Source organism: Paramisgurnus dabryanus, chromosome 4 (assembly GCF_030506205.2).
Source record: "Paramisgurnus dabryanus chromosome 4, PD_genome_1.1, whole genome shotgun sequence".
In the NCBI taxonomy this organism is placed as follows: domain Eukaryota; kingdom Metazoa; phylum Chordata; class Actinopteri; order Cypriniformes; family Cobitidae; genus Paramisgurnus; species Paramisgurnus dabryanus.
In genome coordinates, this window is record NC_133340.1 from 45,009,020 (window position 1) to 45,036,942 (window position 27,923).

At 38.8% G+C, this 27,923-nt stretch overlaps 1 protein-coding gene across 2 annotated transcripts in view; it reads left to right on the forward strand.

The window, feature by feature from the left end:
• The first annotated feature begins 2,535 nt into the window (after positions 1 to 2,535).
• Positions 2,536 to 27,923, forward strand: part of lrata (lecithin retinol acyltransferase a) — a 41,071-nt gene continuing 15,683 nt past the window's right edge. The window contains exons 1-2 of one of the 2 annotated variants that reach the window (XR_010527746.2): positions 2,536 to 3,072; positions 3,550 to 3,842. Coding sequence is in view for 1 of the 2 variants with exons in the window: in XM_065254786.2 (XP_065110858.1) it covers positions 2,554 to 3,072; positions 3,550 to 3,702 (672 nt within the window). In the remaining variant the exon portion in view is untranslated. Of the gene's footprint in view, positions 3,073 to 3,549; positions 4,353 to 27,923 lie in introns of those variants that run through there. The other variant, XM_065254786.2, reaches the window with a different exon arrangement.

Consider the following 27,923-nt stretch of genomic DNA (forward strand, 5'->3'; position numbering starts at 1 on the left):
GTACAATTGGTTTTTGGTGCCAGCTTCACTCCTAATGCATTAAAGCATTAAAATAAACTATCGTCCGATTCATGCTTTTTAAATTTCTTTTGGTGTGTAAGTGTATTAGTACATGTTAATAATATGCAAAAGGTACATACCCCAAAGAAAACAATGACGCGAGTTATGGTTTCCAATATAAATCTCTTTTCTTGGACTACAGTACAACAAATACACAGATTGTAGGTAACAGTTTACTTCCTGGGCCTGTTGACATAGACAAGACCGACATTATCATAATTCCTCCTGCTTGGACTCACAGCCTGTAAGTTAACTCCTGTGGCCGATTGCATAAAACTTTAATTTTAATTTTTAATTTTTTTCTTCAAGACTGATCATAACTGTTTTGTTACATAGAAAGATAGATTGGTCTAATTCAAATCCACATAATAAGACTGATTATCCCTAATTGACTAACTAATTGCTAGTTAGTCAGAATCATTCTTAAGACGCAGTCTTAACGTCACGGCTATGTTTATGCAACCGGCCACTGTTAGCATTACATTGTGACCGAATCTTTCAAACATGGTAAGGAGCATTACATTTCTGGCTGACATCAGAGTTATTCAGGCCAATCACAACATACAGATTAGCTGGCCAATCAGGAACTCAGCGCTTTTCAAATCCATGCGTTTTCTACAAAATCAACGCATTTCAGGAAGACAGGGATATCTGGAGCTACAAAAATGTATGTAATGTAGGGATGTGTTTAGTTTTGATTGGGGTTTAGGTTTATGTTATTTCTTCTGTAAGTTTGATTTGTGGAAGTCCCTATAAGGATAACTTTAAGAAAGTCATTCCTTTGTGTTGTACAATATTTATTTTCTCATGAGTGCTCTTATCTGGCAAGTCTAATATGAGATCACAGTGAATTTATAAGGGGAGCTTGTAGCAAGGCCATTGTAAGTTCAGTGGCCGCCACTCTGAGTGTGGTTCTGTTGTGACCAAAGTTTCACATTTGATCTTGTGACCTCAGACTGCCTGCTAATCACAGTTGCCAAGGAGTTTGGAGAAAACAAATGGCTTTACAAAACAAAAACAAAGGCACAGCAAGAATAAAGAAAATGAGAAAATAGAAAAATAACACTTTATAAAATTTTTATGTTTGTGCATTTTTAGGATGAATAGACCAAAAAAAGGTAAAGTCATTATTTAGGACTATCTTTGTAAAAAAAAACAAAAGTTTGAGAGACTAGATGTGCTTTAATTTTTCTCCTTAGTGACTGAGATGAAATATCATGTGGAGCCAGATATTTAAATTTCTTCATTTAATCCAACATGTTAAGCTACTAAATTTGCAGACTAACACCTAAAGGAGATTGCACTGCACAACTTCAGCATTCCTTTCTGAATTTATAGTAATTCCAGTGCACTTCTTACAACTATAGACCATTTTGCAAGATGTAAACAACACTGGTCCAAAAGGAATTCCTGTTGTTTTTAAGTTTTTAAGTTTACATTTCAGTACATGATTCAGTTCTAAATTTTTTGTTTGTTGTATTTTGTTATAATATTAATAAATATTTTGTTCAGTGTTTAAAAAAAACTGAAACAGGAAGTGCTTCTGTGTTGTTTACATCTTGCAAAATGGTCTATAAATCACATGGAACCAAAGTTTTAGTCAAATTTAAGTAGGACACGGGATACAATATGCAAAATGGTTCACATTTTAAAACAACTAAATTGGGGGCATAATCTTTAATTGCCAAAAATGTCTGAGATGCAAAGTTGGTATGTATTTTTTCTGCAAATGATGACATCAATGCTTACCATAGAGATCTGTGGTTGATGTAAAGCTCTGTAACAGTCCTGTCTTGTGTTTCCCAAGTCCATGTCTCTTATTTTGAAGTGATGTCTTTGTCTGCAATGTCTGCAGTCATTTGTAGTTCTTTTGTTCCATTGGTCCTTGACTTATTGTCTTCCCAAGTGTGTCTTGTCATCTCCATTGCATTTGGATCTGCTGTCTATCTCCATTATTACAAGATGTAAGCACTATAATGTAAATGTAATGTAAATTTATTTAAAGTGCATTTCTTGTGTTAAACTATCCAGAGACTCAAAGTATAGAACAATAATATAATTTTAAATACGTTAGTATGGCTGGTGTAGTTTTTGTAAGGACATTTTAGTCCCACCTCTAAAAAACAATTTTTTTATGTTAAACAACACAACAGTAATCAGAGTTTAAGGAGTAAAGTAGACTTAAGTAAAGTACTGAATATAATCAAATTAGCTTTAAAAGCCAACTTACTATTAATTTACATTTCTGACTAGGTACAGTTTAATTTATCAAATTAAGTGAATTTAACTTGTTTTCAATATTGTTTAAATTTAGAGTTAAAATGATTTGCACTCTGATTAAACCTAAAAAAAGGGAAGCAAGTGTGTGGGAATGTAACTTTCAGCCAATCAGATTCCCGGGGACCTCCTCACTCCTCAAACACATGCTATATATAGATTCTCCATCAATTTAAAAGACTTCACTTTCATCTAGAAATCAATAAAAACACTAAAATGCTAGACTCACTGACGTTTCTATTTGAGAAGTTCATGCTTTTCTCTAACTTTAAACTTTTTCAAAGTCTATGGCAAGAGGAAGAGAAGTGTGCGGTGAGAAGTTCAGTGTTCAGAAGAGGAGATCTGCTGGAGGTTCCGCGCACGCTCTTCACTCATTACGGTATCTATCTGGGCGAGAACAGAGTGGCGCACCTGATGCCCGACATCATGCCTGTGTTAACCAGCAACAAACAACTGATTAAACCAGTCGTCAGCAACAAAAGACTCATTTTAGGATGCATTTACAGAAGCGCGAGTGTACGTGTTGATTCGGTTGAGGATTTCGCGTACGGAGCTCAGATTCTGGTCAATGATATGGACATGCAGTTAAAGTGGCAAGCACTGGCAAACGAGGACGTGGCCAGGAGAGCCGAAAAACAGATCGGTTCCATCCAATACAGTTTATTGTGGAATAATTGCGAACATTTCGTGACGTACTGCAGGTACGGGACACCTGTGAGCCAGCAGACAGACAGGGTGAGTTTACGTCATCACAGGAAAATACAACCGCTTATAATAGCTGTTTTTTTATGTGTGTGTACATATTTAATATTGTAAAACGATGTAATATTGTCCATTGGCTAGAATTGTATAATCTATTTATGAAAGTTCAAGTACAGGAGCATTTTTAGATTGATTTCTCATTGATTTCTCATTTCACATTGATTAAAATCTTGGACATAGACTTTCAGTATTAAAGTTACCAAGGTTATATTTTCACAAAATGTTATTTACATCATGTAAATAACAAAAAAAAATAATAATTTGGTCTGGATTGAATGGAAAATTGAGTTAATTTAGCTTGTTCGGCTACACAACAATTAAAATGACCTCAAAATATTTATTTTCCATCAAAAATAAATAGCCCAATTTAAAGTGCATTGAAGACCCACTGACAGTAATGTTGAAAACCAGTTACATTTGGACTCAATTCTTTCTCTTTTGTTTTTGCAGTTCTGCTGCTGTCTGAAATCAATCATAAGAGACCAGAGAAGTGTGGCTTTAACTGTTGTTTTGGGAGTGGTGTACATTATCTGCTTTGGTCTGGCACCTTCGACCACAGTACCTACAATCCTTATTCCCTTTACTCTATGGATGGCAGGCTGATAGTCTCATACACTACATGTACTATATAACACAACAAAGCCTGGCCTTAAATGGGCCATTTACACAACAAAGCAACATCAGTGCAGCAGTGGAATAGGCTATGCCTAATATTCCAGACAAATCCGCAACAAAGTCTGATTGTATTCAAGCAACATCATAGTCATTCTGCTACTTATTTAAATTATAAGTTCCATCATTTAAATAGAGAGCATGTTTTTTTTTGTGAACTATAATATAAACCTTAACATGCATGCCATACACTCTAAATAATTCTGGGTTGTTTTTAACCCAACGTTGGGTCAAAAAGGGCCTAGCCCAGCCGTTAATTTAAATCAATCCAGAATATTTCTATATTAAAGTTTATATTTGACCCAAGACTGCGTTGAAAATAACCCAGCATGTTTTAGAGTGTGTTTTTTGTGTAAATCATATACCTAAAATTGGTATGCCAGTATTTGTGTAGCACAGCAATATACTAAACAGGTTTTATTAAGCAAAAGTCTTTATATATTTAACGTAAGCATTTCACAGATGTAACATACTTTATGTACTATGGACATTAAGACACAACGTTTATTTGTACCAATATTTTTTTAAGTTCTGACTGTGTTTTTGTGAATTTTGTATATTGAAATGCTAAATTAATATTGTTAACTGTAAGAATATAGTTTTTACAAATGTTGAAATAAAAAAATTATATCTAAAGTGTATGCTGTTATTTTTTATTTAATTTATTATTCAGGCATGACCTGTGTCTGAACTTGTGGAATTTGCTCAGGGCTTGTAATCTGAATTAGATTAAACAGTCCAGTAGGGTCAGGTCAGATTTTTTGTGATTCCTAAAAAAACAAACAACATCCCAACAAATAATAACAACTATCAGATGTGTGAAATAATCACGAACATAAATAAAATCTGCTATATAAAAAGATGTATAAAAGATTATTATAAATGTGAAGAATTACTTTGAATAAATGTAAAGAGTAAGGATATAAGTGTGATTTATAAAATGTATTCCTTGTGTGCTTTTGAGTTCACTGAAAGACCTGGTGATATTGAAATTTGGACTTGCTACACTTTCCCTGCTAATGTATTTAGTTAGAGAACTGTACACGTCCATTTCAGCTCAATTTCAGGTGTACAGTACTGTATACATCATCAAACATTATTTGTGAAAGATTATTAATTAATTAAATATATTTTAATCTAATCCCTGGTGTGTCCACATACGTGGACATCACATTTTTTGTTGTTTACACCTTAATACTTCATTCTGTGTATCTGACTGGAACCTGTTGTACACAAACGTGGACAATTACACTGCTTCATGTTTGAAAAAAATATTTGGTTATTATATTTATTGGTTCTTCCTTAACCCCAAAGCTGAAAGAAATCTGAAAAAGACAAATCAAAGCTTGGGTCTCAGGAGGTTAATCATAACATGCTTTTTTGCTTTTTGATCATGCCTCCAACCATGATCCACTTAAAATGCTTGATCTATTCTTTACCACATTGACCGTATATGATGAGTGTGAAGATGACACAGAGGTGATAACCAACAGCATCTTTACAGGCGTAGTGAACGCAAGGGCTACTTCTCACATCTTTTCCCATACGTCCTATCAGTGTTTACCAAAGAAACTACACTATCCTTCAAAGGTATAGGATTAGTTAACTGAATTTTAATACCTTCATGATCTTAAAACCTATTTGATTTAAAGCCATATGTTATGATATATAGCATCTACTGATATAGTACAGCATGATAAAAGGTTTGAGATAACACAAATATTAATTGTCACAAAGTCTGCAGTGTTTTTATAATATATTTTTGTAATATATCCATTGTAATGGTCTTCAAAGGCTTTTATTGACAATTGCATTAAGTTATGGAAAGCATAATGTACTTTTTCAAGACCTCTGCAATTCATTCTGGCATGCTGTCAATCAACTTCTGAACCACATCCTGACTGATAGCAACCCATTCTTGCAAAATCAGTCCTTGGAGTTTTGTGGATTTTGTTTGTCCACCCACCTCTTGAGGATTGACCACAAGTTCTTAATAGGATGAAGGTTTGGGGAGTTTCCTGGCTATGGACCAAAATTTTGATGTTTTGTTTCCCAATGTACTTATTTTTGCCTTATGGCAGGGTGACCAATAACTGACAGATTTTTTTATTTGAGGCCAAGACAACAGAATTATCTGTAATGTCTGTTATGATTATTCAGTCTGCTTCCAAATCTGTCAGGTACACTGTAATAAATTTTGGTGCCTTAAATGTTTAAGTAAAAATCAAACTGACTCTACAAGTTATTTACCTTACAGTTTAACTTCATTTTATCTTACTGTAATTTTTTTTACAAAAAGTTGCCTGCCAAACAATATTGATGTGCTATTATTTTGGCTTTGTTGAGTATAAAATAATAAACTAGTAGTATCCTTTTATTGACATGGAGTCTTAAAGATGTCAAATCTGACTGTTTCCAAGTGCTAAAATTGGGTCCCCAGTGCTTCTATCAACCTAGAAAATGTGAAAAAGAACAACCCAGTAACTTTATTTTGATAAACCATCTCTCATGCATGTGACAAATAAGTCATTCAGATTTTTGTTTTCGTACAATATTTACCCATAATGGGTTAAAAGTGATAACTTTAACATGCTATAATAAATTATCTGTAGGGTATTTTGAGCCAAAACTTCACATACGCACTCTGGGGTCACAAAAACTTATGTTACATTTTAACAAAATCTCATGACACCATTAAGGAGAGGAGGGAGTTTAGGACTTTTATGTAAACAACCTATCGAGGCTGAAAAAATTAGAACAAAAACACATGGACGAGCTTTAGGACCGAGTTTTCATTGCAATACTTAGAGCTGTTTTTGTTTTACATGATGATCCAGGATCATTTAAGCCTATCTCTGCTGTGTAGGAATTCTGAAAAAAAAGCATTTAAAAAACACAGATGTTGTTGACCTCAAAGCTGATGTTTCCAGAACTGAATTTACACATTTCTAGAATGTTTACTAAGTATAATCTTCTTGAGTTTGACAGTATGTGTTGAAATGATGTTCCTATGTTCCTTATTTTTTTTAAATTTCACAATTTCTGTCTACTGTCATGTCTACAGGCTTTCTCAGCACATGTTAACAATCACAGCTGGCTTCCATTATTCAATCACCCAACACACAATACAATATTCTCCTCCACACATTCACATTGTCTGGTCTCCAATCTGGAGGTCCTCAATGGACCTCCATGCACCATCACACATCTCTTTGCATTCTCATATATTCCGTGTCCATTAATCTGTTTGGGATTGTTTTTAGAATAAAGATCATTGTGGCTCTAAGAATACTGCATACACCTAAACAGATTATACTAATCTATTAAACTCTTAAAACATGTCAGTGATAGAGCCAAGAAAAATTCTAAATTATGTGGCATGTGCATTTTGTAGTAACCATCACCATATATCTGCAATCTAAAAAGCTACAGATCACTGCATTGTATCTTACAGATAGAATAAACAAGATTATTTTTTACAGCACAAAAACTTAATCTCATCCTATAATAAAATATAATAAACCTTAAAGGAACAGTATGTAGGTTTGTGGTATAACAGTATAACAGACTGCGTGTGCACGATGTATATCGCGCGACATTCTTACCTGTCCACTTCCCAACCACAGACATAAAACAATAAAGAAAACTCGAGTGGGGGGAACAACGCACTGTGGACAGCAACGCAACAGACATACAAGTAAAGAATCAGCCGCACAATATCAGAGCGCGTTCAGGAGCTCGCGCCGGTGGTCTGCCGCACTCTTTTATAGAAGAAGGATGGATGTGATTGGAGATGACGTCAGAGGAACACCGGTAACAGACAGAAGGCCAACCAATGGCAAGACTCTGTGAAAGTAAAAGCAAGACGGAGAGAAAAGAGGAGAGACACAAATAAAACAAAAAAAAAACAGCACAACAGCAGCCGTAACACTCCCACCCTTAAAAAACAAACACCATAATAACAAAAAAAAACTAACAATAATCAAATACGAGAAAGGGCATCCGCCACAACATTATCAGTACCCTTTTTATGAAAGATCTCCAAGTTGTAATTTTGTACAATTAGAGCCCAACGCATGAGACAGTGATTTTGATTGTACATACGAGACAGAAAGGTGAGAGGATTATCAATACCCGAGGCATCCTCCTGTAAGAGTACAGCACCTGCACCCACCGCACTTGCGTCAACCTCCAATTTAAAGGGGAAATTCAAATCTGGTGCCGCTAAAACCGGCGCATTACACAAGAGAGCCTTAACGTTACCAAAAGCATGTTGACACTCATCAGACCAGGCGTATGGCTTGGAGGGACTAAGAAGATTTGTAAGGGGGTAAACAATAGTTGAGAAATTTTTACAAAAACTACGGTAATACCCCGCCATCCCTAGAAACCGTCGCAACTCTCGACGTGTCTCTGGCACAGGAAAATTGGCAACAGCCTCAACTTTTGCTTGGATCGGTCGAACTTGACCTTGGCCGACCTCTTTTCCCAAGTATGTTACGGTAGCCTGTCCAAACTCACATTTGGCTAAATTCAACGTCAAAGAGGCAGATGCAAGTTTTTCAAATACCGTCCTCAATAGAGAAATATGCTCGGACCATTCAGAGGAATATACGACAAGGTCATCCAGATAAGCGTTACAATTAGGAACGCCTGACAATACAATATTCACTAGCCTCTGAAACGTAGCGGGGGCGTTTCGCATGCCGAAGGCCATTACAGAATACTGTAAAAAGTGATCAGGGGTGACAAAGGCTGAAATTTCCGATGCAGAGGGGGTGAGAGGAACTTGCCAATACCCCTTTAACAAATCCAGTTTAGTAACAAAACGTGCAGATCCGAGATTATCGATGCAGTCCTCCATACGAGGCAACGGATAGCAGTCTGGCACAGTAACAGCATTGACTTTTCGATAATCTGTGCAGAACCGGAAGGTTCCATCTGGTTTAGGCACAAGCAAACACGGACTGCTCCACGGACTGCTACTATGCATAGCTAACCCATTAGTAACAAGATATTCAGTCTCAGCACGCATGACTGCTCTCTTCACAGGATTTACCCTGTATGCGTGTTGTTTGATAGGATAAGAGCACGTCACTTTAATGTCGTGTTTTAGAACAGTAGTCTGAGTGGGAATGTCACCAAAAATTTGTGGAAACTCACGAATGAGACACACTATATCCTGACATTGCTGGGCAGATAAATGAGCTAAATGTGACAACAGATTTTTCAACATCTCAGAGTTTGACAACCTTGCACACTGTTGTGAGACATTTCTTAGTACCACACCATCCTCCTCAGCAACAATCTTACCGCAGGGGGAGGGAATGATATCACATGGTACAGCAATAGAGACCGCGGGCGCAGCAGGTTGATCTGCAGATGTGACAGGGGTAGTTCTGTGATAAGCCTTTAACATATTGACATGACAATCGCGAGTTTGGCGTTTTCTGTCGGGGGTACCAACTACATAGTCTGTTTCACTAACCTTTTTCAAAACAGGGTAGGGACCAGAGAAACGAGCAGACAGTGCGGAACCAGGTAGAGGCAACAAAACTAACACCTCATCACCCGGCTGAAAGCTGCGAACACAAGCTTTTTTATCAAAGTTTTTTTTCATGCTCGTCTGCGCGACTGCAAGGGACTCTTTAGCAAGAGAGCAAGCTTTATGCAGGCGCTCTCGAAAGCGACATACAAAATCCAATACATTGCTCTTAGGGCTTGATTCAGTGTTTAACATTTTCTCTTTTAAGACTTTTAAGGGACCTCTTACAGTATGGCCGAATACAAGCTCGGCAGGACTAAAGCCGAGAGATTCCTGAATTGTCTCACGCACAGCAAACAAAACCAACGGTACGCCATCATCCCAGTCTTTTCCTACGTCCATGCAATATTAGCGAAGCATGGGTTTTAAGGTTTGATGAAACCTTTCCAGCGCACCCTGGCTCTCGGGGTGATAAGCGCTGGAATATCTGTGGGAAATGGCAAGAGACTTTAGAACTTGAGTAAATAGTTTAGGCAAGAAATTTGTTCCCTGGTCGGTTTGGACAATTTTAGGGAGACCAAAAGTAGAGAAAAATTTTACAAGAGCTTTAATGACAACCGGAGCAGTAATTCTACGGAGGGGAATGGCTTCGGGAAATCGGGTAGCGGTGCACATGATAGTGAGAAGGAACTGGTTACCGGACTTAGTTTTGGGTAAGGGGCCAACACAATCGACGATTACATGTTCAAACGGCTCACCGATCACAGGGATAGGTACCAGAGGAGCCGGCGGAAAAACCTGGTTTGGTTTTACGGTAAGCTGACATGTATGACAGGTTTTACAGTACTCTACGACACTTTTCTTTAAACCCGGCCAAAAGAAATGTTTAAGTATACGATTGTACGTTTTTGTTATACCTAAATGACCGGACAACTGATGGTCATGAGCAAGAAATAACACCTGTTGGCGATAAACGGTGGGCACAACAATTTGGAACACAGCATTATACTCCGAGTCAGATACATCCGGACACCACTTGCGCATAAGCAAACCATCCTCCATGAAATAAGTACTATTTATCTCTTTCATAGCCATTGAGTCAACAGCAGATGCGAGACATTTACTTAAACTCGGGTCGTTCCGTTGCTCTGTAACTATTTGCTCTCGGGTGATAGAGAGTTTCAGAGAGTCAGAACAGCCGATCTTTGAACCAACATAAGCAGAGTTTAAAGGTTTATCCGGGGGCATGACAGAAACACACTGAGGAGGCGACACCTCCTCCACAAACAAGGGAGCTACTAAAGTGTCAGACAGCTCAACCTCATCGCCCGTCTTACGCGACTGTGCACGCGTGACGGCGCACGCTGAAAACACCTCAGGAAAAGACTTACACATTTCATCAGAGCTAGAAGACATATTTGGAACATCCAACACTTCCATCATAGGTAACACTTTCCCTCCCGCTAAGTCATTGCCTAAAATAAACGTAACTCCTTTAACGGGCAGAGAAGAACGCGCACCAACCTTAACAAAGCCTGTAACAATGTCACACTCTAAGTGCACCTGATGCAGCGGAACCTTAACGATACCCATTTCAATTCCTTGCACCAGTACACTAGAACCACAGTAGGACAGATCCGACAAAGGCAAAATGTCAGAAACAACAAATGATTGAGCAGCACCTGTATCTCTTAAAATCTGAACTTCTTTCTGATCTTCTGATCTTCCCGTTAAAGAAATCAAACCCCTCATAAGGAATGGTTTAAAACTACCATCACAAGCATCCCTATCAGGTACCGGGAAGTCAGGAATAGACTTCACAAGTCCAACACTCTTTGGCTGTTGCTGCTTTCGTTTAAGGGCTAAACAGTCTGCAATAATATGTCCCTGTTTGTGACAATAGAAACATTCGCGGTCGGTTCTCGGCTGCTGAACACTAGTTTTTGAACGAACGGGTTGCGTCTGTGAAGACGAGACAGGAGTTTTCTCCTGGCGCACAGATGAAAAAACACTTTTGTGCGTAAGCACAAATTCATCTGCCATTACAGCCGCCTGGGACAAGGAGGAAACCTTCTGTTCATTTAAATAAACTACGACACGTTCGGGTACGCAGCACTTAAATTCCTCCAGTAATACTAACTCCCTCAATGAACCATAATCCGCAGCTTTACAAGCTACACACCACTTGTCAAACAAGATACTTTTCTCTCGTGCAAACTCGACGAATGTTTGATTGCCATTTCGTTTATAGTTTCTAAACCTCTGACGATAAGCTTCAGGGACTAACTCGTATGCACGGAGGATCGCAGATTTGACAGTCTCATAAATTAAACTCTCTTCTAACGAAAGAGCAGAACAAATTTCCTGAGCCTTTCCTACTAATTTGCATTGGAGTAAAAGAGACCACACATCTTTCGGCCAGTTAAGAGAAGACGCTATGCGCTCAAAAGCATTAAAATATGAGTCAACTTCAGTCTCCCTAAACGGGGGTACCAGAGTTATACATTTACTCACGTCAAATGCAACAGAGGGGGGATTCCGCGGCAGTGAAGGAGTATCAGAATATATCCTGTATATCAGCAGTTTGCGCAACCGGACTAGCGGCAACCTTCGTCGCCTCCAATTCAAGCTTCCGTAACTTAACCTTTGTGTCAGCCTCAATTTCCAATCTGCGTACTTCTAGACGCAGCTCCATCTCAGCTTGACGCGCCTGTGCCTTCTCCTGCGCTTCTAGTTGCAATCGGGCCAGACGGACTCTCAGTCGCGCCCCGTCTACGGACCCAGTGGAAGCAGGGGAGAACGGATCAAAGGGCGGCAAAGCAGCCTTGGCCTCGGCCTCCGCCTCAGTCACAGCCGCCGCCTGCACCTCGTTCGATTCCCCCACCGAATGGAGAGGCTGCGTGTCGGCAGTGCTACCAGGGCCGACTCCTGCGCCGCCATCCGCACCCGGTGTTGCCAAAATTTTTAATTCTAAAAGTTGACTCACAACAATGCTTTTAATATCCCTTTTAAGAGACTGCTTTGAAATGGGGATTTGAAAATAATTAGCAATGGCAATCAAATCATCCTTCCTGCACTTCTTAATTTGCTCTATTCCTGGATTATTAATAAATGTTTGTAAATCAAACGAGGCCATGTTTTCCTTTACAGTAATCACACGCACATACCAACAAACCGTATCAACCTTATAGTAACCAACGTCACAACGTCCTGGCTTAACAAGCTCAATGCTACCAACACCTTTTTATGAAAAAAAAAATATGACTCGGGAAAATGAGTTTATGATCCCGGACGAGCCCCCACGTAATGTTACGACCCCAGATGAAAGTCAAGGGGAAAGGGGGTCGGAAACATTATATCATTTATGAAAGGTGTGGAGCATTAAGAAGAAACCAAGCAAACAGTATTGATGCAGTGCAAATAAAGCTGTATGTTTATTTACAGTATTTACAGTGAACTGTTATATGCAAAAGTGAGAAAAATATATACAGTGTACTTGTCATTAGCATATACAAAAACCCACATGAAAGAGAGAGGGATGAGAAGGGACATGGGCGGCGGCCAAAGGAATGAAAATAACAAACAAAAACCCCGTCTGACTTTGATTAGCCCTTCTACGCTGACTACACAATGAAAACAAAGAGAGGTTCTTCAGCGTCCAGGACGCCCTGACTAATCTACGCTCTCTAACACAAAAATACAGTGGGTGGTGCTCGCCCCTTACCTAGTGTGCCTAATACAGTGGAAAACAGACTGCGTGTGCACGATGTATATCGCGCGACATTCTTACCTGTCCACTTCCCAACCACAGACATAAAACAATAAAGAAAACTCGAGTGGGGGGAACAACGCACTGTGGACAGCAACGCAACAGACATACAAGTAAAGAATCAGCCGCACAATATCAGAGCGCGTTCAGGAGCTTGCGCCGGTGGTCTGCCGCACTCTTTTATAGAAGAAGGATGGATGTGATTGGAGATGACGTCAGAGGAACACCGGTAACAGACAGAAGGCCAACCAATGGCAAGACTCTGTGAAAGTAAAAGCAAGACGGAGAGAAAAGAGGAGAGACACAAATAAAACAAAAAAAACAGCACAACAGCAGCCGTAACAGCCATTTTATGATTAATTGATATAAATTTGAATATATGTTGTGATTGGTCTGGATACCTCTGATGTCGGACAGAATTATGATGCTTCTTACAATGTTGGAAAGATTCGGTCACAATGCAATGCTAACAGCAGTCTGGGAGGAATTATGATAAAATGCACTTTATGATTGGCCAGGAAAATAAGAAAAGAATGAAATTCTACTTAACATGATGAACTTCAGTTTTACTACTTTATTTGACCCAGCATCAAAAATGGACGAGTTCAGTCCGTTGGGTTGTAATTTAACATATGCTATGTTGTTTCAACTCAAAATGCCGGGTTGTTTTAAACCATATAAACATTTTCTTGGTTAATTTAGCCCATTATCTGGGTTCGTTCATTTTTTGACACAACGCTGGGTTGAAAACTAAATTTTTTAGAGTGTAGCTATATTAACCACTTCAAAAGCCAGAACCTAATACCAGATTAGAGTGCAGTAAAATACTGCTTTTCAGTCCGCATTCTGAAGCGCACAGATTAATTAAAAAAAGTAATTTTTGCAACAGTACCATCTAGTGGAAAGTTATCAAATGAAAAAGATAACCTTGCGACACTCAAAAACATTTAAAAGGATGACACTCTTCATCAGGACAATGTCTTTCCTGTCAGTTATAATTGTGGTCTTTGTTATTTTATATCCGCTATGACATCCTACAAACTGTTATCCATCTGAATGGCATCTTGACGAAAATCCTGGTAAAATTTGTCCTAAAAAATAAGAGCTGGCATAAGGCAAAAAATGAAAATTCGGTCATAATTTTCTCAACCTTGTGTTGTTCTAAACCTGTATGAATTTCTTTTATCTGATGAACACAAAAAAGATATTTTGATAAGCACATCTGATTGTAACAATTGACTTCCATAGTAGGAAAAACAAATACGATGGAATTCAATGGGTGCCATTAACTGTGTGCTTATCATCCTTTATCAAAATATCTTCTTTTGTGCGCAGATATTCATAAACTTTTGGGTCAGTTGTAGTTCTTGCAATACACTCTAAAAATGCTGGGTTGTTTTTAAACCAGGGCTGGGTAACTATTAGACAGAACACATTGTTGGTTGATTAACAATAACCCACCAGCTGGGTTAAAAACAACCCAGCATTTTTAGGGGCCAAGCCCGCAGGGCGGTAGGCCACTATTGCAATTGATGGTTTTCTTATTATTATTAGGGGTCAAGCACCGAAGGTGCTGAGACACCTATTGTAATTGTTAGTATTATTATTATTATTATTATTATTCTGCTTCTTCTTCTTCTTCTTAGCCATAGGCGTCTATGGCAGCCCTATGAACCGTACATAGGAAAATGATGAAATTTGGCACAGTTGTAGTGGTGGTCTTAAAAAGTCATGTGACCAAAAATGGGGTCTCTAGTACTAACTCTATAGCGCCACCAGCAGTTCAAAAATTCAATGTTCAAAGGGTTATAACTTCTGATCCGCTTGATCTATGAAAATTCTACTTAGTACACGTGATTGCTCTCCTCATGCTTGTTGATTTTAATACCTTACAGTAAAACTCCACCCATTACAGTAGCGGCCATTTTGAAATGTACAGTATTCCATTTTTTCGCTACTCCTCCTTCAAATGTTGTTCAATTCTTATGAGATTTGGCACAGATGATCTTTGGAGTAAGCCGCATAGAAATGACTGAACAGAATTTTGATATTTATCTTTGTTCAAAAGTAATAAATGCGCAAACTTAACGAGGTTGACGCAAAAATGGTTCTGAAGCTGTAGCTCAGTCATTCTTTGATCAATTGAAATGAAATTTGGTACACTTCATGTGGACCATGAACTTGGGGTCCATGCCAAATTTGGTGACAGCGCCACCTATGGGTCATGAGATAATAAAATAGGCTATTTTTGCCCATAACTTCTGAACTGTTTGTCAGAAAATTATGATCTTGATGTCTATGGATTGCTTACCTCATGCCGCATCTGTCGATGTGTATTATGCCGGGTTTGACCGAACTGCCTGTCCGCCATTTTGAAATTTCACATAATTTGTTATATTTTTTGAACTATTGGACATATCCGCGCAAAAATTAGTAAGGAGCTTCGACATGATGTCCTGAAGGTACCTGGGAAGTCAGAGTACAGCGCCACCTAGGGGTTATAAACTATAACAGTTCTCATGGAACTGCTTATAACTTCTGAATACTTTGTCTGATATTAATTTCTTTGTGAAATTGTATTCACTGGTTTATGCCGATTGCAACGATGCCTCGTTTGTCATTTTCCAACATTCTGTTCATGTGTTATTGTAAAGCATATGGTAGATTATTTTTTCGCTACTCCTTTTACAAATGTTGTTTATTTTATGCCAGGTACTGCTCGTATAATGTTTGGAGCAATCCGCACAGAAATGACCGAACAGATTTTTGATATTCTGTTCTCTTTCTTAGAAATACCACTCCAAAGTTGACCGTGCCTGTGACGTTGTCTATTTGTCATAGTAAATTAATGTGACTGTATATTACATTGTATAGCATTACTATACAGAATGATGTTCTTGTCTTCAATCTCATTTGAGCTTTTTGATTCCCATATACATTGTATTTCTGATAGTTCTGCTCTGCACTGTCAGTTCTGCATCTGTGTTGATTGGCACACGTCAATCCTTGAAGCACCTAAGCTGTTTTTTGCTGCCCTTTGAGCTGTGTTAGCTGAGTTGCGCATCTGGTTAACCACATGCCATGAGATTCTGAGGTCATGGGTTCAAACCCCATGTGCAGTGATATTTTGTCTTAACTTTTTTCTCACTTAAGTTTTGTGATTTTCATACAATACATTGTATTTCAGTTATTTGTGCTCTCTGTTGTTATTTCTGCACGTTTGGTAATTGCTGGATATCAATGTTTACAGCTCTAAATCTCTATTCTATAGCTTGGACACACCAACTCAGTGGTTTAATCGTTTACTCAGTGGCGCATGCGGTTAGTGCGTTGCTTTGGGAACCTGAGGTCATGGTTTCGAATCCCAGCTCTTACTTTCACTTATTGAGATTTCCTTTTGTGTTCCCTTTAACACGTTCTTCTCGACCTGTCTGGTTTTCCACACGTGTTATATTTTTGCCATCTTTACTGTTGTTGCTCCGCACTGCAGTGGTTCTGCTCTGCATTTGCTTTGCTTCGGGTTCGGGCTCTGTATTGCGCGCTTTCTGCGCTTTGCGCATTTGCTGCGTCGTGTGGTTTTTGCTGTGCTTTGGGTGCTCATTGCGCTGAAGGTGCTTGACCCCGCAATTGCTGCTTGCAGCTATATTTAGGGGTCAAGCACCGAAGGTGCTGAGACACCTATTGGAATTGTACTTTTTTCTTCTTCTTAGCCATTGGTGTCTATGGCAGCCCTATGAACCGTACATAGGAAAATGATGAAATTTGGCACAGTTGTAGTGGTGGTCATAAATAGTCATGTGGCCAAAAATGGGGTCTCTAGCAGTAACTCTATAGCGCCACCATCATCTCAAAAATTCAATGTTCAAATGGTTATAACTCATGATCCATTTGCTCTATGAAAATTCTACATAGTACACGTGATTGCTCTCCTCATGCTTATTGTTTTTAATACCTTACAGTAAGACTCCACCCATTACAGTAGCGGCCATTTTGAAATGTACAGTATTTCGTTTTTTCGCTACTCCTCCTTCAAATTTGGTTCAATTCTTATGAGATTTGGCACATGTGATCTTTGGAGTGAGCCGCATAGAAATGACTGAACAGAATTTTGATATTTTTCTTTATTTAAAAGTAATTAATGCGTGAACTTAACGAGATTGACGCAAAATTGGTTCTGAAGCTGTATCTCGGTCATTCTTTGATCAATCGAGATGAAATTTGGTACGCTTCATGTCGACCATGAACTGGGGGTCCATGCCAAATTTGGTGACAGCGCCACCTATGGGTCATGAGATAGTAAAAAAGGCTATTTTTGCGCATAACTTCTGAATCGTTTGTCAGAAAATTATGATATTGGTGTCTACGGATTCCTTACCTCATGCCGCATCTGTCGATGTGTATTATGCCGGGTTTGACCGAACCGCCTGTCCGCCATTTTGAAATTTGTCATAAATTGTTATAACTTTTGAAGTATTGGATATATTGGCGCAAAAATCGGTAGGAAGCTTTGGCATGATGTCCTGATTGTATCTGGGAAGTCAGAATACAGCGCCACCTAGGGGTTATAAACTATAACAGTTCTTATAGAACTGCTCATAACTTCTGAATACTTTGTCGGATATTAATTTTCTTTGTGAAATTGTATTCACTGGTTTATGCCGATTGCAACGATACCTCGTTTGTCATTTTCCATCATTCTGTTCATGTGTTATTGTAAGGCATATGGTAAATGATTTTTTCGCTACTCCTTTTACAAATTTTGTTTATTTTATGCCAGGTTCTGCTCGTATAATGTTTGGAGCAATCCGCACAGAAATGACTGAACAGATTTTTCTTGCACCTAGGAATTTTTTTGAGAAAAACCTCTGTAAAGTTGATCGTCCCTGTGATGTTGTCTATTTGTCATAGTTAATTACTTTATATTACATTTTATAGCGTTACTCTACGGAATGTTCTTCTTGTCTTCAATCTCAGTTGAGCTGTTTGATTCTCATATACATTGTATTTCTGTGATTTCTGCTCTGCGGTGTCATTTCTACATTTTTGGTTGATTGGCATATGTCAATGCTTGCATTTCTGTAATCTCTTTCCTGCTGCCCCTTGAGCTGTGTCTGCTGAGTGGCGCATCCACTAAGTCGTATGCATAGAGATCCTGAGTTCATGGGTTCGAATCCCACCTGAGGCAGGTGTTAATTTCTTCTATTTAAGTTTTGTTCTTTCCCACCTATTCTTCTTGACCTGTCTGTAGTTCACATATGTTCTATTTTTGCCATGTTTTCTGTTGCTGCTCTGCACTGCGGTGGTTCTGCTCTGTCATTGCAACGCTTTGGGTACTTGCTGCGCTTTGTGTTCTTGATGCACCTTGGGTGGTCAGTGAGCATTGGGTGATTGATACCTTCTATGTTGCTTGCTGTGCTTTGGGTGCTCATTGCGCATAAGGTGCTTGGCCCCGAATCGCTGCTTGCAGCTATATTTAGGGGTCAAGCACCGAAGGTGCTGAGACACCTATTGGAATTGTTAGTATTATTAGGGGTCAAGCACCGAAGGTGCTGAGACACCTATTGTAATTGTTAGTATTATTATTAGGGGCCAAGCACCGAAGGTGCTGAGGCACCTATTGGAACTGTCAGTATTATTATTCTTCATCTTCCCCAATGGGAGTCTATGGCAGCCCTATGAACCGTACGTAGGAAAATGATGAAATTTGGCACAGTTGTAGTGGAGGTCTTAAAAAGTCATGTGACCAAAAATGGGGTCTCTAGTCCTAACTCTATAGCGCCACCAGCAGTGCAAAAATTCAATGTTCAAATGGTTATAACTGCTGATCCGCTTGATCTATGAAAATTCTACTTAGTACACGTGATTGCTCTCCTCATGCTTGTTGTTTTTAATACCTTACAGTAAAACTCCACCCATTACAGTAGCGGCCATTTTGAAATGTACAGTATTCCGTTTATTCGCTACTCCTCCTTCAAATTTGGTTCAATTGTTATGAAATTTGGCACAGGTGAACTTTGGAGTGAGCCGCACAGAAATGACTGAACAGAATTTTGATATTTATCTTTGTTCAAAAGTAATAAATGCGCAAACTTAACGAGGTTGACGCAAAAATGGTTCTGAAGCTGTAGCTCGGCCATTCTTTGATCAATTGAAATGAAATTTGGTACACTTCATGTGGACCATGAACTTGGAGTTCATGCCAAATTTGGTGACAGCGCCACCTATGGGTCATGAGATATGAAAATAGGCTATTTTTGCCCATAACTTCTGAACTGTTTGTCAGAAAATTATGATCTTGATGTCTATGGATTGCTTACCTCATGCCGCATCTGTCGATGTGTATTATGCCGGGTTTGACCGAACCGCCTGTCCGCCATTTTGAAATTTCACATAATTTGTTATATTTTTTGAACTATTGGACATATCCGCGCAAAAATTAGTAAGGAGCTTCGACATGATGTCCTGAAGGTACCTGGGAAGTCAGAGTACAGCGCCACCTAGGGGTTATAAACTATAACAGTTCTTATGGAACTGCTTATAACTTCTGAATACTTTGTCTGATATTAATTTCTTTGTGAAATTGTATTCACTGGTTTATGCCGATTGCAACGATACCTCGTTTGTCATTTTCCAACATTCTGTTCATGTGTTATTGTAAAGCATATGGTAGATGATTTTTTCGCTACTCCTTTTACAAATTTTGTTTATTTTATGCCAGGTACTGCTCGTATAATGTTTGGAGCAATCCACACAGAAATGACCGAACAGATTTTTGATATTCTGTTCTCTTTCTTAGAAATACCACTCCAAAGTTGACCGTGCCTGTGACATTGTCTATTTGTCATAGTAAATTAATGTGACTGTATATTACATTGTATAGCATTACTATACAGAATGATCTTCTTGTCTTCAATCTCACTTGAGCTTTTTGATTCTCATATACATTGTATTTCTGTTAGTTCTGCTCTGCACTGTCAGTTCTGCATCTGTGTTGATTGGCACATGTCAATCCTTGCAGCACCTAAGCTGTTTTTTTGCTGCCCTTTGAGCTGTGTTAGCTGAGTTGTGCATCTGGTTAACCACATGCCATGAGATTCGGAGGTCATGGGTTCGAATCCCATGTGCAGTGATATTTTGTCTTAACTTTTTTCTCACTTAAGTTTTGTGAATCTCATACTATACATTGTATTTCAGTTATTTGTGCTCTCTGTTGTTATTTCTGCACTTTTGGTAATTGCTGGATATCAATGTTTACAGCTCTAAATCTCTATTCTATAGCTTGGAAACACCAATTCAGTGGTTTAATTGTTTACTCAGTGGCGCATGCGGTAACTGCTGTGCTTTGGGAACCTGAGGTCATGGGTTCGAATCCCAGCTCTTACTTTCACTTATTGAGATTTCCTTTTGTGTTCACTTTAACACGTTCTTCTCGAACTGTCTGGTTTTCCACACGTGTTATATTTTTGCCATCTTTACTGTTGTTGCTCCGCACTGCAGTGGTTCTGCTCTGCATTTGCTTTGCTTCGGGTTCGGCCTCTGTATTGCGCGCTTTCTGCGCTTTGCACATTTGCTGCTTCGTGTGGTTTTTGCTGTGCTTTGGGTGCTCATTGCGATGAAAGTGCTTGACCCCGCAATTGCTGCTTGCAGCTATATTGGTCATTGTTTCTGTTAGTAAATTTTTCTTCTTCCCCAATGGGAGTCTATGGCAGCCCTATGAAGCGTATGTAGGAAAATGATGAAATTTGGCATAGTTGTAGTGGTGGTCATAAATAGTCATGTGGCCAAAAATGGGGTCTCTAGCAGTAACTCTATAGCGCCACCATTATCTCAAAAATTCAATATTCAAATGGTTATAACTCATGATCCATTAGATCTATGAGAATTCTACTTAGTGCATGTGATTGCTCTCATCCCGCTTATTGAATTTGATACTTTACAGTAAGACTCCTCCCATTACAGTATCGGCCATTTTGAAATGTACAGTATTTCGTTTTTTCGCTACTCCTCCTTCAAATTTGGTTCAATTCTTATGAGATTTGGCACATGTGATCTTTGGAGTGAGCCGCATAGAAATGACTGAACAGAATTTTGATATTTGTCTTTATTCAAGAGTAATTAATGCGTGAACTTAACGAGATTGACGCAAAATTGGTTCTGAAGCTGTATCTCGGTCATTCTTTGATCAATCGAGATGAAATTTGGTAAGCTTCATGTCGACCATGAAATGGGGGTCCATGCCAAATTTGGTGACAGCGCCACCTATGGGTAATGAGAAAGGAAAAAAGGCTCTTTTTGCGCATAACTTCTGAATCGTTTGTCAGAAAATTATGATATTGGTGTCTACGGATTCCTTGGCTCATGCCGCATCTGTCGATGTGTATTATGCCGGGATTGACCGAACCGTCTGTCCGCCATTTTGAAATTTGTGATAAATTGCTATAACTTTTGAAGTATCGGATATATCGGCGCAAAAATCGGTAGGGAGCTTCGACATGATGTCCTGAGGAAATCAGAGAATAGCGCCACCTAGGGGTTATAAACTATAACAGTTCTTATAGAACTGCTTATAACTTCTGAATTCTTTGTATGGCATGTAAGCTCTTTTCTGCTGTTCCTTGAGCTGTGTCTACTGAGTGGCACATCTGTCTAAGTCGTATGCATAGAGATCCTGAGTTCATGGGTTTGAATCCAGCCTGAGGCAGGTGTTAGTTTCTTCTATTAAAGTTTTGTTCTTTCCCACCTGTTCTTCTTGACCTGTCTGTAGTTCACATATGTTCTATTTTTGCCATGTTTCCTGTTGCTGCTCGGCACTGCGGTGGTTCTGCTCTGTCATTGCAACGCTTTGGGTACTTGCTGCGCTTTGTGTTCTTGATGCACCTTGGGTGGTCAGTGAGCATTGGGTTATTGATACCTTCTATGTTGCTTGCTGTGCTTTGGGTGCTCATTGCGCTAAAGGTGCTTGGCCCCGAATCGCTGCTTGCAGCTATATTTAGGGGTCAAGCACCGAAGGTGCTGAGACACCTATTGTAATTGTTAGTATTATTATTATTATTATTCTGCTTCTTCTTCTTCTTCTTAGCCATAGGCGTCTATGGCAGCCCTATGAACCGTACATAGGAAAATGATGAAATTTGGCACAGTTGTAGTGGTGGTCTTAAAAAGTCATGTGACCAAAAATGGGGTCTCTAGTACTAACTCTATAGCGCCACCAGCAGTTCAAAAATTCAATGTTCAAAGGGTTATAACTTCTGATCCGCTTGATCTATGAAAATTCTACTTAGTACACGTGATTGCTCTCCTCATGCTTGTTGATTTTAATACCTTACAGTAAAACTCCACCCATTACAGTAGCGGCCATTTTGAAATGTACAGTATTCCATTTTTTCGCTACTCCTCCTTCAAATGTTGTTCAATTCTTATGAGATTTGGCACAGATGATCTTTGGAGTAAGCCGCATAGAAATGACTGAACAGAATTTTGATATTTATCTTTGTTCAAAAGTAATAAATGCGCAAACTTAACAAGGTTGACGCAAAAATGGTTCTGAAGCTGTAGCTCAGTCATTCTTTGATCAATTGAAATGAAATTTGGTACACTAAATGTGGACCATGAACTTGGGGTCCATGCCAAATTTGGTGACAGCGCCACCTATGGGTCATGAGATAATAAAATAGGCTATTTTTGCCCATAACTTCTGAACTGTTTGTCAGAAAATTATGATCTTGATGTCTATGGATTGCTTACCTCATGCCGCATCTGTCGATGTGTATTATGCCGGGTTTGACCGAACCGCCTGTCCGCCATTTTGAAATTTCACATAATTTGTTATATTTTTTGAACTATTGGACATATCCGCGCAAAAATTAGTAAGGAGCTTCGACATGATGTCCTGAAGGTACCTGGGAAGTCAAATACAGCGCCACCTAGGGGTTATAAACTATAACAGTTCTCATGGAACTGCTTGTAACTTCTGAATACTTTGTCTGATATTAATTTCTTTGTGAAATTGTATTCACTGGTTTATGCCGATTGCAACGATGCCTCGTTTGTCATTTTCCAACATTCTGTTCATGTGTTATTGTAAAGCATATGGTAGATTATTTTTTCGCTACTCCTTTTACAAATGTTGTTTATTTTATGCCAGGTACTGCTCGTATAATGTTTGGAGCAATCCGCACAGAAATGACCGAACAGATTTTTGATATTCTGTTCTCTTTCTTAGAAATACCACTCCAAAGTTGACCGTGCCTGTGACGTTGTCTATTTGTCATAGTAAATTAATGTGACTGTATATTACATTGTATAGCATTACTATACAGAATGATGTTCTTGTCTTCAATCTCATTTGAGCTTTTTGATTCCCATATACATTGTATTTCTGATAGTTCTGCTCTGCACTGTCAGTTCTGCATCTGTGTTGATTGGCACACGTCAATCCTTGAAGCACCTAAGCTGTTTTTTGCTGCCCTTTGAGCTGTGTTAGCTGAGTTGCGCATCTGGTTAACCACATGCCATGAGATTCTGAGGTCATGGGTTCAAACCCCATGTGCAGTGATATTTTGTCTTAACTTTTTTCTCACTTAAGTTTTGTGATTTTCATACAATACATTGTATTTCAGTTATTTGTGCTCTCTGTTGTTATTTCTGCACGTTTGGTAATTGCTGGATATCAATGTTTACAGCTCTAAATCTCTATTCTATAGCTTGGACACACCAACTCAGTGGTTTAATCGTTTACTCAGTGGCGCATGCGGTTAGTGCGTTGCTTTGGGAACCTGAGGTCATGGGTTCGAATCCCAGCTCTTACTTTCACTTATTGAGATTTCCTTTTGTGTTCCCTTTAACACGTTCTTCTCGACCTGTCTGGTTTTCCACACGTGTTATATTTTTGCCATCTTTACTGTTGTTGCTCCGCACTGCAGTGGTTCTGCTCTGCATTTGCTTTGCTTCGGGTTTGGGCTCTGTATTGCGCGCTTTCTGCGCTTTGCGCATTTTCTGCGTCGTGTGGTTTTTGCTGTGCTTTGGGTGCTCATTGCGCTGAAGCTGCTTGACCCCGCGTTGCTGCTTGCAGCTATATTTATTATTATTATTATTCTGCTTCTTCTTCTTCTTAGCCATAGGTGTCTATGGCAGCCCTATGAACCGTACATAGGAAAATGATGAAATTTGGCACAGTTGTAGTGGTGGTCTTAAAAAGTCATGTGACCAAAAATGGGGTCTCTAGTACTAACTCTATAGCGCCACCAGCAGTGCAAAAATTCAATGTTCAAAGGGTTATAACTTCTGATCCGCTTGATCTATGAAAATTCTACTTAGTACACGTGATTTCTCTCCTCATGCTTGTTGCTTTTAATACCTTACAGTAAAACTCCACCCATTACAGTAGCGGCCATTTTGAAATGTACAGTATTCCATTTTTTCCCTACTCCTCCTTCAAATGTTGTTCAATTCTTATGAGATTTGGCACAGATGATCTTTGGAGTAAGCCGCATAGAAATGACTGAACAGAATTTTGATATTTATCTTTGTTCAAAAGTAATAAATGCGCAAACTTAACGAGGTTGACGCAAAAATGGTTCTGAAGCTGTAGCTCGGTCATTCTTTGATCAATTGAAATGAAATTTGGTACACTTCATGTGGACCATGAACTTGGGGTCCATGCCAAATTTGGTGACAGCGCCACCTATGGGTCATGAGATAATAAAATAGGCTATTTTTGCCCATAACTTCTAAACTGTTTGTCAGAAAATTATGATCTTGATGTCTATGGATTGCTTACCTCATGCCGCATCTGTCGATGTGTATTATGCCGGGTTTGACCACACACATCTGTCCGACATTTCGAAATTTGTCATAAATTGTTATATCTTTTGAACTATTGGACATATCCGTGCAAAAATCAGTAGGGAGATTCAGCATGATGTCTTGAAGGTACCTTGGAAGTCAGAGTATAGCGCCACCTAGGGGTTATAAACTATAACAGTTCTTATGGATCTGCTTATAACTTCTGAATACTTTGTCTGATATTAATTTCTTTGTGAAATTGTATTCACTGGTTTATGCCGATTGCAACGATACCTCGTTTGTCATTTTCCAACATTCTGTTCATGTGTTATTGTAAAGCATATGGTAGATGATTTTTTCGCTACTCTTTTTACAAATTTTGTTTATTTTATGCCAGGTACTGCTCGTATAATGTTTGGAGCAATCCGCACAGAAATGACTGAACAGATTTTTGATATTCTGTTTTCTTTTTCTTAGAAATACCACTCCAAAGTTGACCGTGCCTGTGACGTTGTCTATTTGTCATAGTAAATTATTGTGACTGTATATTACATTGTATAGCATTACTATACAGAATGATCTTCTTGTCTTCAATCTCACTTGAGCTTTTTGATTATCATATACATTGTATTTCTGTTAGTTCTGCTCTGCACTGTCAGTTCTGCATCTGTCTTGATTGGCATATGTCAATCCTTGCAGCACCTAAGCTGTTTTTTGCTGCCCTTTGAGCTGTGTTAACTGAGTTGCGCATCGGGTTAACCACACGCAATGAGATTCTGAGGTCATGGGTTTGAATCCCATGGGCTGTGATATTTTGTCTTAACTTTTTTCTCACTTAAGTTTTGTGATTTTCATACTATACATTGTATTTCAGTTATTTGTGCTCTCTGTTGTCATTTCTGCACGTTTGGTAATTGCTGGATATCAATGTTTACAGCTCTAAATCTCTATTCTATAGCTTGGACACACCAACTCAGTGGTTTAATCGTTTACTCAGTGGCGCATGCGGTAACTGCTGTGCTTTGGGAACCCGAGTTCATGGGTTCGAATCCCATGTGCAGTGATTTTTGTCTTAACTTTTTTTCTCACTTAAGTTTTGTGATTTTCATACAATACATTGTATTTCAGTAATTTGTGCTCTCTGTTGTCATTTCTGCACGTTTGGTAATTGCTGGATATCAATGTTTACAGCTCTAAATCTCTATTCTATAGCTTGGACACACCAACTCAGTGGTTTAATTGTTTACTCAGTGGCGCATGCGGTTAGTGCGTTGCTTTGGGAACCTGAGGTCATGGGTTCGAATCCCAGCTCTTACTTTCACTTATTGAGATTTCCTTTTGTGTTCCCTTTAACACGTTCTTCTCGACCTGTCTGGTTTTCCACACGTGTTATATTTTTGCCATCTTTACTGTTGTTGCTCCGCACTGCAGTGGTTCTGCTCTGCATTTGCTTTGCTTCGGGTTCGGGCTCTGTATTGCGCGCTTTCTGCGCTTTGCGCATTTGCTGCGTCGTGTGGTTTTTGCTGTGCTTTGGGTGCTCATTGCGCTGAAGGTGCTTGACCCCGCAATTGCTGCTTGCAGCTATATTTATTATTATTATTATTATTATTATTATTATATTTCTTCTTCCCCAATGGGAGTCTATGGCAGCCCTATGAACCGTACATAGGAAAATGAAAAAAAATTGCCACACTTGTAGTGGTGGTCCTAAATAGTTATGTGACCAAATATGGGGTCTCTAGCATTAACTCTATAGCGCCACCAACACTTCAAAAATTCAATATTCAAATGGTTATAACTCTAGCATAATTTGATCAACAAAAATTCTACTTAGTACATCTGATTGCTCTCCTCACGCTCATTACAATGAACACCTTACATTAAGACTCCACCCATTACAGTAGCGGCCATTTTGAAAAGTACAGTATTTTGTTTTTTCGCTACTACTTTTGCAGCGTTCATTGCATTGTTAAGCAATTTGGCACAGATAATCTTTGGACCGAGGTGCATAGAAATGACCGAACAGAATTTTGATTTTTATCTTTGTTCAAAAGTTATAAATGCGTACATTTATCGATGTCGACCCAAAATTCGTTCTGAGTCATTATCTCGGTCATTCTTTGATCAATTGAAATAAAACTTGGTACCCTTCATAAGGACCATGAACTGGGGTACCATGTCAAATTTGAGGACAGCGCCACCTATGGGTCATGAGATATGAAAAATGGCTATTTTTGCCCATAACTTTTGAAATGTTTGATAGAAAATTATGCTCTTGGTGTCTATGGATTCCTTGGCTCATGACAAATCTGTCGATATATATTATGCCAGAAATTACCAAACCGCCTGTCCACCATTTTGAATTTTGTCATATATTGTGATAACTATTATTCGATATAATGTATCGGCACAAAAATCGGTAGGGAGCATCGGTATGATGTCCTGAAGGTACCTGGGAAATCTGAAAACAGCGCCACCTAGGGTTTATAAACTATATAAAACAGCCTATAACTTCTAAAAACTTTGTCCGATATTCATTTTCTTTGTGAATTTTTATTCACTGGTTTCTGTCGATTGCAACGATATCTCATTTGTCAGTTTCCAACATTCTGTTAATATTTTATTACATAGCATATGTGAAGTAGTTTTTTCGCTACTACTTTTGCAAATTAAGTCTATTTTATGCCGGGCTCTGCTCAAATAAACTTTAGAGCAATCCGCATAGAAATGACCAAACACATTTTTTATATTCTCTGCCATTCCCGAGAAATACCTCTCCAAAGTTGACTGTCCCTGTGACATTGTCTCTTTGTCATATTAAATTATTATGACTGTATTATAACATGTTGTACATTCCTATACAACATGTTTTTCTTGACTTAAACTTTAACTGTTCTCACTTAAACTATCTGATTATCATATAAATTGTAATTTTGTTATTTCTGCTCTGCAATGTCATGTCTGCATCTTCCTTGATTGTGCCATTTGAATGTTTGCAGCTCTGAAAACCTTGGCTAGCTACACTGCCTGTGTAGCGCAGTCTACTAAACGCATGCATCAAAACTCAGAGGTTGAGGGTTCGAATCCCACCTGATGCATGTGTTATGTTTTACT